Source organism: Xenopus tropicalis, chromosome 1, assembly GCF_000004195.4.
Source record: "Xenopus tropicalis strain Nigerian chromosome 1, UCB_Xtro_10.0, whole genome shotgun sequence".
Taxonomy (NCBI): Eukaryota; Metazoa; Chordata; class Amphibia; order Anura; family Pipidae; genus Xenopus; species Xenopus tropicalis.
The window spans coordinates 54,035,173-54,050,036 of record NC_030677.2 but is presented as its reverse complement, the minus strand read 5'-3'; the positions used below and the strand labels follow the sequence as shown (position 1 = coordinate 54,050,036).

At 39.8% G+C, this 14,864-nt stretch overlaps 1 protein-coding gene across 3 annotated transcripts in view; it reads right to left on the bottom strand.

Annotated features, from left to right (window-relative positions):
- Positions 1 to 14,370, bottom strand: part of map9 (microtubule associated protein 9) — a 38,834-nt gene extending 24,464 nt beyond the window's left edge. Inside the window, exons 1-6 of one of the 3 annotated variants that reach the window (XM_012955631.3) lie at positions 14,188 to 14,370; positions 9,752 to 9,922; positions 8,625 to 8,721; positions 6,589 to 6,906; positions 3,799 to 4,019; positions 731 to 839 (exon numbers count right to left, since the gene is read on the bottom strand). In XM_012955631.3, coding sequence (XP_012811085.1) covers positions 731 to 839; positions 3,799 to 4,019; positions 6,589 to 6,906; positions 8,625 to 8,721; positions 9,752 to 9,841 — 835 coding nt within the window. In that variant the 5' untranslated portion in view covers positions 9,842 to 9,922; positions 14,188 to 14,370. Of the gene's footprint in view, positions 1 to 730; positions 840 to 3,798; positions 4,020 to 6,588; positions 6,907 to 8,624; positions 8,722 to 9,751; positions 9,923 to 13,375; positions 14,004 to 14,187 lie in introns of those variants that run through there. The other 2 variants (XM_002933476.5, XM_004911154.4) reach the window with 2 other exon arrangements.
- Positions 14,371 to 14,864: the final 494 nt, after the last annotated feature.

Sequence of the window (14,864 nt, the reverse complement as noted above, 5' to 3'; positions counted from 1 at the left end):
GCCAGGTGTGGCCCTTCAAAGGGTTTTTATGGCCCCCGGTCTGCTCAATAACTCCATAGACTTCACTGCATGACATCATTATTTTATTTAGTTTAGACATCATTATTTAGTTAATTCTGGTGCTGAAACACAATGTATGAGAAATATTCATCCCACTACATGTTGAAGAGCATTGCTCCAGAATAACATGAGAAGGTGGAAAATGAAACTTAAAACTCCAATATTATAAAAATGGTAAAAAATAGCTGAAACCAACTGAACTATAAAAAGTGGTTAGAAGGTGAACAACCTCTTTAACAAGAGCTACACTGTTTTCTGTATGTACATCAGCAACATCTGTGCTTGATACAAGCTTTTTGTACTTTATTATAAGTATTGTGTACATTGAAAACTGGGTTATACTCTCAGTGCAAAGTATTGTCTTCTCTTCTGGCATTAACACTCAAAGTTAAGAATTCAGTAACAGCCACACCACAACTGAATATTACTGAAATAACTGAAAACAACCTCACATATGTAATAAAAGGCACTGAATTCGCACAGGTACATTAATCTATAGAAATCAATAATATGTTCCCTTTTAAATAGATGCTCAGTAAATACTTCCTGCTGATTGGTTGCTATAATCCTGAAGCAAACTCTGCACTTACTATTACATAACCCCAAATATATTTTGTGATCACTTCAAGACAGTAGAAAACCTATTATGTTAGCATTATAAGATACATACCTTTTACCTCAATCTGGGATTCTTCTGTGAAGAAACTTCTTTCACCATCAGACCTTGGGAGGGATTTATATAGTAAATCTGGTGAGGGTGACTTTGACAGCTTATATCCCTGTCAGAAAAAAGGTGGAAAACTTAGAATGGCTAAGTCCAGGGGGCCATAAACAAAGTTTTTCTACAGATACAGAGGAAAAAATAAATAAAAGAATGAGCCTAGCAGGGACAGCCTACTCCTGAAAATTCACAGAACAGCGAAAGCAATGTCAGATGCTGCCTCAGTCAGTCTAGTCTAGTCCTCTGCTGCATAAGAGTTACAACAGCAGCTAAAGTAACCACACACTTGCCACATATTTTATAACAAAATCTGGCAAATTTAAACAGCTCAACTCCATGGTTTCCAAAAAAAGTTGTGACACATTGTAAAATATAATGAGAATGGGATGATTACAGGTATCAAAATGAGCATTCATTTTTATGAGAAAACAATAACTTAATAAACGAATAATGTTTCGACATTTGCTATTTTGTCTGTGTATTAATTGCAATTAAATATAGGATATAAATGATTTGCAAATCATCCCCTTCTGTTTTTAATCACAGAATATTATTTACACAGCATCCTAAGTTTTTTGGAAACAGGGTTGTACTATGTGAAAACATGAAAATATTCAGGCGAAAATACAATAGAAAAAAATAACACACTGACAAAAAAGCAAACTGCAGAGACCATTGCTTGTATCATTTTGTTTTTCTATGTACAATAGCTCATGAAAATTCATAGAAAAAAAAGATTAACATTGCTTTTTTGGGGTTATGTAATTTCATGAAAATGCTATGAAAATGTTTCATCGGATAATGATAAATACATAAAAAACTATAGCATGTAGTAAAATATACAAATGATTTGAATTGAACACTTGTAAATACTAGCACGATCTATTTAACAAATAATGGTACATACAGAAATAGCCAGCACTCACAGGACCTTTAGTAATCAAACAAAAAGAAAGAAAAGGTTGACACAAAATATCCTTACATGGTGGTTTATTAATCCCAAAATAATGGTATTTAGCCAAAATATTTACATCAGCTTATTGGTCCATGAATGGTTACTGCCAACAGATATTTGGCAAAAATCGTCCAGATATCCATTAGGCAGATTTTAAAATCTAGTGGGGCAAGGAACGAATTGTGGCACAGATGTGTTCCTCTACCGATGGATTTCCACAAGCCCCCAATACAAAATAATCGTTTGTTTCTCTCTTTTTCTTTTATATGTGTTGGGGATCGGAGAGTCCTTTTCCCTCTTTCTGTCTGTGACATCATCCAGGCCAGTTACAAACAGGATAGCAATCTGATTGGCTGGGAGTCCCAGTGTAGCTCTGGGAAACAAGGAGAACCCAGAGAGAGATAGGGTTTGGAACCAAAACCACGGGGTGGGCCAGCAGAGGTTATAAATAAGCCCTGCTGCAGCAACCAGCAGAGTCAGATCTGGAGAGCAGAGTGAGAGGCAGCAAGGAGAGTAAAGGAGCTGCCTTGTAGTCTGACTTGTGAAAGGGCTCCACGTGCTCTGCATGGTAGAAGCACTGAGCCAGCCATTGAAAGAAAGAGTTCTGCTTTTGGATGCCTGTGAGTCCCCAGTGAGTGTTCCATCTGAGGGAAGGTATCGGAAGGCTCTAGTGTGGGGCCCCCAGTGTGAGGACAGGTGTTGATCGCGTGCCTGCTACATGGGAGCAACTACCTTATCCAAAGGACAGGGACTTTAAGGCAGGTGGCACTACCTTGGGTACTAAAGAGCTTATTGCCAGGGACTGAACTGAGCAAATCTACTTTGTGGAGTTTGGAACTGTGGTACCTTGAGAAACTGTTCCAGAAGGATAATAGACCACACGGGTTCCCTAGGGCAGGATTTCTGGTTATAATAAATACAGTTCATGCTTCATTTATCTTTATATAAATTTAATCTTTGTTTCTGCAAACCTGTGTGCGATTTATTTTCCTGGTGGAATTCCCCTGAGGTGTACTCCCCAGTGCCAATAGGACATGATATAGTAGTGGTTAAATTGGCCTTTGAGAGGACAGTAGCCACTAATAGATCCGATTTGTTACATCCAGAAGCAAGGAGCGGGGACAGGGTTTTGAATGTAAACACAGGTTTTGTACCACCTATGGACTTGGGGTTTTTGATATACAAAGGAGTATTTGTAGACGGTCTTATGTAATATTCTTGATGATAAACCTCCTTTGTTTTTTGGGGAGTGAGAAATCTGGTGTCCTGGGTCTCTAGGAGTTTATATTCCATGGGTGTTAGTGAACGGGGATCAGAGTGGTTACACTATAAAGGGAATTTTTAGAGTGGTAAAAGTAGGTGTAAGGCCTGTAGGGTGATTAATGTTTCTAATACCGTCACATGTACATATACAGGTTGTGTCTATGAGATTTAATTGTCAATCAAAATGTGTATCTGTAGTGTATCTGGCCTCATGTGAATGTGGGGCCCAATATGTCACCAACTCTATCACAAGAAATGGTACGTTGCATTGGTATTACTGTGTATCCATGAGCAGCGTACAAACATCATGCAATCTCCTTACAGAAGAAGCAAATTAACCTACAAGTAACTTATAGGTCAGCTTGTCTGTCATGGTCTGAATTTAAAAAATAAAAAAGCTGTCCAGGGCAGGACAGTGATTGAGTGAAATTTCTATTCCTATGTATACTAGGGTAGTTGTAGCACAAGTTTAAAGAAAAAAAAAGCTTAAATAAAATGTAGAATCCCTGGACAGCCCTTCAATTCCCCATTCCAAACCACACCAGTTTGCTCCCAAAAACAGCATGATCAGCTAGCCAACCTGGACCTGGCTTCAACTACCCATGCTTCCTGTCTGTATTCATGGCTAAGAAAATCTGCAAGGTGATGTATTTTGGAGCAAACTGGTGCTGTTTGGGATGGAGCGGGAGGAAAGGCTGTCCAGGGGTAGCTACTGGCATCCAACTCAATGGAAATCTTATAATGAGACAGCCCTAAAAAAACTGTACAGTAAGGAACAGATATTGCCCTTATGAATTACCTCTGGATTATCCCCTTCAGAAAACATTTGTAATTCTTTAGCAGAAAGTGTTTCATTTAGTCTTATAAAAGAAGAAGGAGCAGAAAAAGAGGCGTTTTTTTTGTCTTTTTCGTCATCTTGACCCGAAAGTCTGAAATCTGTGTGGCTGCTTTTTCTTAGAAGGTTTCGCTTCTGTGGTATTGGTCTGTTTGGTTCAATTGTTGCTGTCATCTCAGTATTTTCTGGAAAAAATCATAATCATCTGTTCATAACAACTATATATATATTGAGCAAAATTAAGCACAGAGTATGTAGAGAATTTTAACATAACTGCCTACTTTTGACAAACCATATGCCAGTTTCATTAATTCACAGTCATGCTATGACTATACTAAGCCTATCAGCCAAGTGAGTGGCGTACATACGGATCTCTGTATGAACCACTAGAGACTAGGCAGTCTCTTGTGTCAATGTCTTAATATGCCCAGGGAAGGAGTAGATTTGGTGCTGATGTTCAGCAAACTTCCAACTTAAATAGTGGGAAGCCTAGGAGTGATAATATGCTTGGTCACATCGCTATACTGCCTTATGTCAAACTAGCAATCTCACTTTGCTGCCTACAAAAAGTGCCTAACATGAGGCTCATCTGCTGAAAGGATTGCTCAAGTAGTTGGGTAACTAGGAAGAAAATACCTCTCTCTGCCGTAGCAGTGAAATACTGGCCTTGTTCTCATAATGCTAACAGGCAATTTATATGAATGATGAAGATTACACTAGAACCAAATCCTACTACGTTTATGCAAAGCAATTTCATTATAGTCACTAGTCTATGGTCCATAGCTCTCTTCTTTATCCACCCGCTGACAGACTATCCCTGGTATAAATGTAAATAACACACAGTTATATATTATTCTGAAGTATTCAAACTGTTATGATGAATTTAATAAGGAATTCTTCATGAGAGAAAGAACTCATGAAAAAAACTGGAAATTACTTGGGTGGACCATTGCTGCCATCTTGTGACGATACTGAATAATAAAATTAGGAAGGCATGAACGTATTCAACTTTAGGCTGCTGACTGGTACATAAGTAGTGGCTGAGTGACCAGGATTTTCTGAATAAATCATTTTATGTGTACAACTCTAAAGCAGCATTAAAGGAACAGATATACAGTAGTTACTAATGCAATTTACATCACATACTGCTATCACCAAGTCATATAAATGCTGTTACAGGCTTTTTATGACTTATTTTCTTCCCCATTTCTTCCCTATGACTTAACAGTGTGCCTGCTTCCTGGACACTCAGCTAGGTATCACTATTCAGCAGCAAAAGCCACAGACTGACCTCTGATCAAAGTCAACATTTTAGGGGATAACCCTTTAATTAGGAAAGAAGAGGAACCACATCCACATTGTACTGCAAAAGGGGAACTAGGATCCAAACAGTAGAAAATCTCTGTTCAACAGTACTTTGCACCTTGTTCAAAACAGATATTGATATTTAGCACAGCAGTCAGCTGTATCAGCAGGTGTTTTTTCCATTTAAGCTTTGAGCCCTCGGTATGACAAATGTAATAACCTTTGTTTCGTCTTTCACCTAAATCTTTCTAACTAATCAGCTACTTTGCTTCTTTAGCAACATCTAGACATTTAAGTTCAGTGAGCAATATCTCTAACAACATCAACAACCAGCTGTAAATATCTCAGAGGTGCCCAACCTTTAGCAGTTTTACACTATCATACTCTACAGAAAGATTACAGTCTACCTTTTGCGCACCCCTGCAATATCTTCATCTCTAGATCCATGAAGTTAAAGTTAGCTACATTTACATATACAGATGTTGAGCCCATTGCATACAACACATTGTAGTGTGCAAAGATAATTCTGTGAGCAAAAAAAACCAAACATTTTTCATAATTACTTTCCTTTTAAATGATATTACTTCTACTTTTATGTTATTGTAGGTATGCTATTTGTTTGTGACATGCTTCATCTAATGTTTGCTCAGCTTCAGGTGATAAAACTATTTTCAGTAGAAATATTTAGAGATATAGAAATAGCTGGCCTAATAGTGATGCAACTTTAGGTGACTTCAGAAAGCTAAAGCGACACATGGTTTTCCTACAATCGATTTACATTCTCACCAGTAGGAAAGCATTCAAGGAGATTTGTCGCCACTGTTAAAGGAGATTAATCGTGGGGCGACTAATTTCCTTGTGTGTCATTGGCCTTTAAAGAATAAGTCAAACCAAATGGTTTTCATCAATGTTTTAACTATACCTGTATTGCACTCTCCTGATCTTTCATTATCATGGGCAATTTTCATCACTTTAAGCTACAGTCATTTTTTTGGCAATATAATTTCACCCCCCCCCACCTAATCTTCCAACACACTTATACTGAACGGATTGTTGTGTACATACAAGAGGAACCAGTTGTTCGTACCCTGCCCGTACTTTGCACTCTGGGAACAGATCTTAGTGCTTCCCCCATTAATAGAAAGAAATTGTGATCATTCAATCCCAACCCCTACACCATAACATAGGAGTCATTTAAAAGGGCCAAATTAGAGAGCACTTTTAAAAGGGCCAAATTAGGGTGCACTGGTTGAGGCAACCTACAGCCTGACAGCTTGGGCTATGTGCAGAACACATCAGTAGCTCAGACTCAAGCCCTTGGTAAATTAGCACTAAAATGAGCGATTTAGCACCCCTTAGTGCTGATGTACCTGCATCCATGGCATAAGTAAATGAGCCCTAAAACAACAAATATACAATTGTATTGATATGTATGAAAAATGTTCTTACGTGAAATGTTTGATTTTATCCTCGGTTCCCTTGGCTTGGGAGTTGGCTTTATTTCTTTTTCATCTGTTCTTTCCTTGTCTTTATGTCCATCTTCTGACAGTAATGATTTTAGCAGTCCATCTGCAGAGTCCTTATTCTTTAAAATTCTTTTATTATCTAGTTCTTTTTCAACTTTCTCTAACTGGGTTTTACTCTTTAGAAATGATATCTTCCGGGGTTTATCTTCCTCTTCATCAGAGAAATCAAAATTATAAGGTGCCTTCTGAATTTTGGATTCAGTTGGATTTTCTTCTTTGAATGAATCATCTATGCTATCATCTATAGAGTAAAAAAATATGTTTTATTCATTAAACTCATGTTTAACAAAAGAGTATACTGCCCCTTTATATGTGAGCACATTTCTTTGCATATATTGGAATGTATAATGGCCGATGTGAATGTAAGATAATGTAAGGGTAAGACTTGTGCAGCTGTAAGATGAAGAGTGTGAAAATGCATTTGTATGTAAGCATGGGAATCAGAGAAAGGTGTATTTATAAAGTGCTAACATAATAGTCCTCATTTACAAACTGATGCAAATATTGCACCCTGTTGTAAACTCTACACAGAATGTGTCTGGCCTAATATGGGCATCAAAGGGAGGCATAAAGCACTGGGAAGCATTGCACACTTCACCTTGCACCTCAGTCACAATTAATAAGTGATCATGCTTAGTTGCACTAATATACAGCACAACATACTTGGCATGCCACAAATGCTTTATTTATGGTGTTTATACAGATGCAAACTTTGTGCCAGTATTTGCCAGTGATACTATAATCAAAGTTAGTAAATGAAGATCAGCGTGAAAGGATGGTGTAAATGCCTAAGTAAGACTGATTGCAAGTACAGGTAGAAGTTTTAGGAATAAGGTAACTTTCAGTTTGCTAAAAAAAATACAGATGAAATAAACCCAATAGAATTGTTTTGCCATCAATATGGATTCATGTAGCTTACATACAATTAGGTATTTTTTTTTATAGAAAAATTGTAATTTGCCTTAAATGGACTCTATGGTAAATGGTATTCCCGTAATTTGGAGCTTTCTGGAAAACAGGTTTATAGATAAGCAATTCCAATAACTGTATATGAAAGAAAGAAGTGAGTGTATGTGGGGCTGTAAGAGTGTAAGAGAGTTTGTTTATGTCTTTGGTTGTGTAAGCTCAGTCTTGTCAATGGCCATTGTACCCACCAATGTTTTCCAGTTAAAACCAGAATTAGTTATGGATTTAACTATAAGAGAGCACCAGAGTACTTAATGCAGGGGGCTCAAACTCAATTTACCTGGGGGCCGCAGGAGGCAATGTCAGGATGAGGCTGGGCCGCATAAGGGATTTCACAAAAAATTGGCTTTCAAGGGATAATGCAAGGCACGGCGGGCGGGAGCTGCTGATTGCGGAAATGACGTTATGCCATCATAACAGTTATTATGGGAAGACGTTCTGTGTGCACAATTAGCTGCTAAGGAGCTAATTGTGCACACAGAACGTCTTCCCATAATAACTGTTATGATGGCATAACGTAATTTCCGCAATCAGCAGCTCCCGCCCGCCGTGCCTTGCATTATCCCTTGAATCGCAATAAAAATCGCGATCCATTCATTGCTTTTGAGAAGGCGTTGGTGCGGGCCACAAAATATTGTACCGAGGGCCGCAAATGGCCCGCGGGCCGCGAGTTTGAGACCCCTGACTTAATGTAAATCTTTTGCTACTGTGAGTGGCATCGTAATTGTTTTTATAAATGGCCCAAAAATGTATTATATCAGTTAATTTGCCCCACTACAAAGACAACACTGTTTTATATAGTCATAGAATTTCTCAGTAAACCTTTTACAGAATTACTATCTTTTAGTGCAAACTGATTAATAAACACCCAGTTTAAGTAATATTTTATAATCCACCCATTCTACTGTTAAACATTTGTCTTTGGTGGCGGTAAATAAGGTTTCAGCTTGAGATAGCAAGGCCGCATAATAACTGTAATTAATCAGTGCATACCGTCACTGTCAAACTCCTCTGAGTATTCAGAATTTTCATGATCTTCTATTGCTTGCTGTCTTGAAACACGTGCATTGATTGCTCTTTTTAATTCATCCTGCAAGATAATAGCTTTCATTAAGAGGGAAAAAATAGTTTTCCTGTAGAACAATACCAGTGGGTTTTTTTGCCAGCCGAATTCTCCTTTTTGTCAAATGAACCAGTCAAAATGTGACTAAAATCTGTAGCTGGGGAGATTCAGTGGTAAATGTTCTGTGCTTCCTCTAAACCCATATTTCTTACAGAGATTATTCACCTTAAAATTAACATCTAGTATGATGTGGAGCAGCGGTCCTCAAACTACTGGCCGCGGGCTGGATCCGGCCCCCCAAGGGGAATTTACCCAACCCCCGACTGCATCCTCACCCCTGGCAGTGAAGAGAGAGGACACAGTGGGGAGCGGGACGGGGGAGCTAAGAGGGAGAACGCAGAGACAGAGGGCAGACCGGGGGGAACTGGCAAAGACATGAGTCAGCGGGAGTCTAACAAACGGAGCAGTAGTGGGCCACACAGTTTGACTACGGGAGGGGGGGTTGGCGTCGCCGGTCGTGGTGATAGCGGTCTGCCAATTCTCAGTATTGTCAATGGCATTTAGTATTTTCTGGCATTTAGTAGCTGTGGCAAGTAGCTGCATTTGTCTTCACCCTTAAAGGAACAGTAACACCAAAAAAATAAAGTGTATAAAAGTAATTACAATATAATGTACTGTTGCCCTGCACTGGTACAACTGGTGTGTTTGCCACAGAACCTCTACTACAGTTTATATAAGTAAGCTGCTGTGTAGCCATGGGGGCAGCCATTTAAAGGAGAAAAGGCACAGGCACAAATCAGATAACAGAAAATACCCCATTGTATTCTTTACAGATTATCTGTTATCTGCTAAGTAACCTGTGCCTTTTATCCCTTTTTCTAGCTTGAATGGCTGCCCCAATGGCTACAAAGCAGCTTATTTATATAAACTATAGAAGCATTTCTGTAGCAAACATACCTGTTTTACCAGAGCAGGGCAACAGTACATTATTTTTTAATTACTTTAAAGCACTTTCGTTTTTTGGTGTTCCTATTCCTTTAAGCTCTTTCTTACATACCTGGAAGGAAGTCCTTTTTGCTGTTTTAGGGCTTTTGGTGTATGCTAATGTAGTGCTAAATTCTTCATCCTCATCATCCATTGTTTTCATAAACAGCGAGAGAAACTTCCTTTGGGTGATGTTTCTTTCCTTTCACTTCTTTGTGCTGTCTTTCATCTAACCCGCTGTGGCCTGAAACAAAAACCAATTATGTACAACATACTGGTAAATTAAAGTCTGCAAAAATGCTGTGGAAGGCACTGGTGCTATATATAATAATAAAGTTCTATATAAGTTGTCCTGACCAGGATCACTGTAAGAGACATTAGGCCCAAGGCAAAGATCTTGTGGCTAGGTCCCCACTGCATCAAGAAATTTGTGATAGAACGACCCTCAAGCATGTGAACTTGCTGGACCAACAGCCTCGGGGTCATAAAAATGACAAAATGAGGACGCAACAAGAAAAGCAAAATGGAAAATCTCTATTTATTATAATATACCTGTTTCTGATGTGGTTAAATAGTGACATCAAGGTTACAAATTATTAAAATGATACAAATATATATAACAGAAAAACTTAAATCTCATTAGGGCAGGGATTAAGATAACATAATTTTGATTCAATTGGAGATCAGCTTTTCTTTAAGAGGTAGTTCACCATGAAATTAATATAGTGTGTGGGAAGAGTATGAGGCTGTGAAGCAGAACTGACCAGAGGGTGCTTTCCTTGTTTGGAGAGGCTAGTTAAAGCAGTATTCTGCATTTTTACATAGTAAAATAGCACACAGATTAATTCATATAAAATAAATGCAGTGCTAACTTGGTGCATAATGCACCAGAACATTGTATGAATGCATAGCCAAATGCAGAAGCATACATACACATTTACGGCAGGCATGTTGAAATACAATACTTAAGTTTACGCAGGAACCACACACAGGCTGATTCAGTTCAGATATGCTCATAAAGGCACCCAGAAACAAATTCACATCTCTCCCACCACCTTACTCCACGCACAAACCAGTTCCCAAACACCCTCGGCCTCTGTGTCTTCCCTAACACGCTGAGGTCTCAGTCTATATTTCTTTCCCAGCCCCCCCTTACTTTGTGCAAAAGAAAAAAGTTTCTTGAAAAACTACCTTTTCAATCATTTTTTTTCTTTTGCACCAAGTTCCTAAACATGGGGTACTCTTTCTCTACATATATATATACAGGTCCTTTTCAAAAAATTAGCATATTGTGATAAAGTTCATTATTTTCTGTAATGTACTGATAAACATTAGACTTTCATATATTTTAGATTCATTACACACAACTGAAGTAGTTCAAGCCTTTTCTTGTTTTAATATTGATGATTGTGGCATACAGCTCATGAAAACCCAAAATTCCTATCTAAAAAAATTAGCATATTTCATCCGCCCAATAAAAAAAAAGTGTTTTTAATACAAAAAAGTCAACCTTCAAATAATTATGTTCAGTTATGCACTCAATACTTGGTCGGGAATCCTTTTGCAGAAATGACTGCTTCAATGTGGCGTGGCATGGAGGCAATCAGCCTGTGGCACTGCTCAGGTGTTATGGAGGCCCAGGATGCTTCAATAGCGGCCTTAAGCTCATCCAGAGTGTTGGGTCTTGTGTCTCTCAACTTTCTCTTCACAATATCCCACAGATTCTCTATGGGGTTCAGGTCAGGAGAGTTGGCAGGCCAATTGAGCACAGTAATACCATGGTCAGTAAACCATTTACCAGTGGTTTTGGCACTGTGAGCAGGTGCCAGGTCGTGCTGAAAAATGAAATCTTCATCTCCATAAAGCTTTTCAGCAGATGGAAGCATGAAGTGCTCCAAAATCTCCTGATAGCTAGCTGCATTGACCCTGCCCTTGATAAAACACAGTGGACCAACACCAGCAGCTGACATGGCACCCCAGACCATCACTGACTGTGGGTACTTGACACTGGACTTCAGGCATTTTGGCATTTCCCTCTCCCCAGTCTTCCTCCAGACTCTGGCACCTTGATTTCTGAATGAAATACTTTGGACCACTGAGCAACAGTCCAGTGCTACTTCTCTGTAGCCCAGGTCAGGCGCTTCTGCCGCTGTTTCTGGTTCAAAAGTGGCTTGACCTGGGGAATGCAGCACCTGTAGCCCATTTCCTGCACACGCCTGTACACGGTGGCTCTAGATGTTTCTACTCCAGACTCAGTCCACTGCTTCCGCAGGTCCCCCAAGGTCAGGAATCGGTCCTTCTCCACAATCTTCCTCAGGGCCCAGTCACCTCTTCTCGTTGTGCAGCGTTTTCTGCCACACTTTTTCCTTCCCACAGACTTCCCACTGAGGTGCCTTGATACAGCACTCTGGGAACAGCCTATTTGTTCAGAAATTTCTTTCTGTGTCTTACCCTCTTGCTTGAGGGTGTCAATGATGGCCTTCTGGACAGCAGTCAGGTCGGCAGTCTTACCCATGATTGCGGTTTTGAGTAATGAACCAGGCTGGGAGTTTTTAAAAGCCTCAGGAATCTTTTGCAGGTTTTTAGAGTTAATTTGTTGATTCAGATGATTAGGTTAATAGCTCGTTTAGAGAACCTTTTCATGATATGCTAATTTTTTGAGATAGGAATTTTGGGTTTTCATGAGCTGTATGCCACAATCATCAATATTAAAACAAGAAAAGGCTTGAACTACTTCAGTTGTGTGTAATGAATCTAAAATATATGAAAGTCTAATGTTTATCAGTACATTACAGAAAATAATGAACTTTATCACAATATGCTAATTTTTTGAAAAGGACCTGTATATGTGCCTTCTATTTGCCCTCTCAAGCCTATGATTACTTCCCATGCCTGATGCCCACTCTCTAGTGTCACACTAGGATGACAAACGTTACACTGCCACCTGTGCAGAGTGCATGCAGGTTATTGTAGTTTTACTCATGGCACGATCGGCACTGAGGCAAGGCAAGAATCTTTCCTTAGGCAGCAGGGAGCGGCCAGTGAGAACCTTTTCTCAGGCAGCGGCCAGTTACCAGGGTTGCAGCTCCATCTGTGCTACCCAACCAATCCTTGCTCCCCAAGCCAATCCGTGCTCCCCATCCTCTCAGTTTCCAGGCACCAATGCTTAATATAATGCAGGTGGAATGACTTAACAGTCTCATCTTGCAAAACTTTGACCAGGTTAACAGAAAACAGGACATTATAGGGCAATCCAGAACCATGTTGTGGGTGACAAAAATCAGATCTCTCCAACATAAAGCAGGGCAGTTGGGAGGTATGTCACTGCAGAAATGAATTAAGACTAATGCACTAACCCCAGACATGACATACATATGGGCGTTTTGCACTACAGCTATCAGCAGCCCCAAGAGATCATGAGAGTTACAGTTTAAAGGGGACATATTCCTTGATTTTTTACTTAGCCTGTGATTATACATGTTAAAACATGTAGTTTAAAGGGGACATATACCTTAATTTTTTACTTTGCTTGTGATTATACATGCTAAACGTGTGTAAAAAAAGTTAGTGCCGTTTTGAACATACTTTTCAGATCCAGTTTTGCAAAATAAAAAAAAAACAAACCAAATCATCTCCAACACCTCCCTATTCCTTCATTCTCTGCTGAATGCTTGGTAGGAGAGTCCCCAGCACTTACTCTTCCAGCTGATCTTGTCCCTGATGTCCCCACCTTGCCAAATGATCAGATCGCATTGATGGGATGCAGGCCATGAGGATAGGGACCGTATCAAAGAGCTAATGCGTTTCTCTTCCCAAGGGGATTTCTAAACCTGTCTGATTTTTGGCCAAATATTGGTCAGTTAGGCACGTAGGAGGGCCCAGTACATGGGCAAATAAGTCAGTCTTTGTGCTCAATTTAAAGAGATGCGTTATTCCCCTAAAGCTGAAGTTCCAAGTCTCCATTAAAGCCACTGATGTATATGCTGGGGGGTTTCATATTCCCCACAGGATCTCCATAGAACAAGGACCCCCAATGATAAAGATATAAACGGATAAATGGCAACTAATATGGAGAACCAAGCCGTGCGTTGTGATCCAAAACAACTGGGATCCCAGACTTCTAGTGCCTTAGGGATGTGTACATTACGAATCTAAGGTGTGTGACCAACTTAGCCAGGGATTTTAAAATTGGTTGCCATGCAGTTTGGGTCCCATTTATGCCTTTTAATTATGTGGATTTTCTTCCTGCGAACATAATCATTAAAATGACTAGATAATTAAATGGGTCACGGAGCTGAATAGCCAGTGAAAAAACACTGAATTAAACAGTAGTAATTACCTCATCAATGCAAAGCCTCATTCCCTACAGATAATACTCAGCTCTCACTTACTACCCCCAAATAATTACCGAAGTCCATACTCACCGCTACCAGCAACCCTTCATTTCCCTCTCTTCCCCTCCCTACTTGCCCATGCTTGTCTTTCCCCACATTTATTCAGCACCCTTACCTTATTTTTATTCCTTTAGGCAATGTCGCCCTTACATAGCAGAGAGCTAGGGAAGCTGTACTGGTTGCTTGGAAACAACACAAAGAGACGTAGCTAAGCCCCGCCCATGGATACTAGCTGTTCCGGTCTCCCATGCAGGGAATGGAACGGAGAGGATTGGAAGGCTGGTATGGGCGTGGCCTCACGGCAAGGATTATACTAATCAAATTGCTGATAAGAAGCTGCTAGCAGTCAGACGCGGAGGGTTGTCCTCTATTAAATGAACTGACCCAGCAGTGGATTTTAATAAATAACAAAACAGTGTCAAATTATAAAAAACAAACGAAAACACTAGTGCGGGACCACAGTAACAAACTCTCAGGAGTGAGGCTGGGCGGGATTTATACGGACAAATATGACCTCGGTGTGGCAGGGAAGACGCACAGAGATAGTTTGGTAGCTGGTTGGTGCATGGAATTAGGGGGTGGGAGATATGTGCCTTTCATTTGCAGATCTGAACTGACTCAATGTGGCTTTATGTGTGTATCTGTGTGTGGTTCCTATGTACACTTAACTGTATGTGTGCCATAAATATGTGTATGTATGCTTCTGCACTTAGCTCTGGGACGGCACTTAATCCAGTCACATAACTACCATGCACAGCAGACCTCCCAAAGAGGGGTGGGCAGATAAAGGTA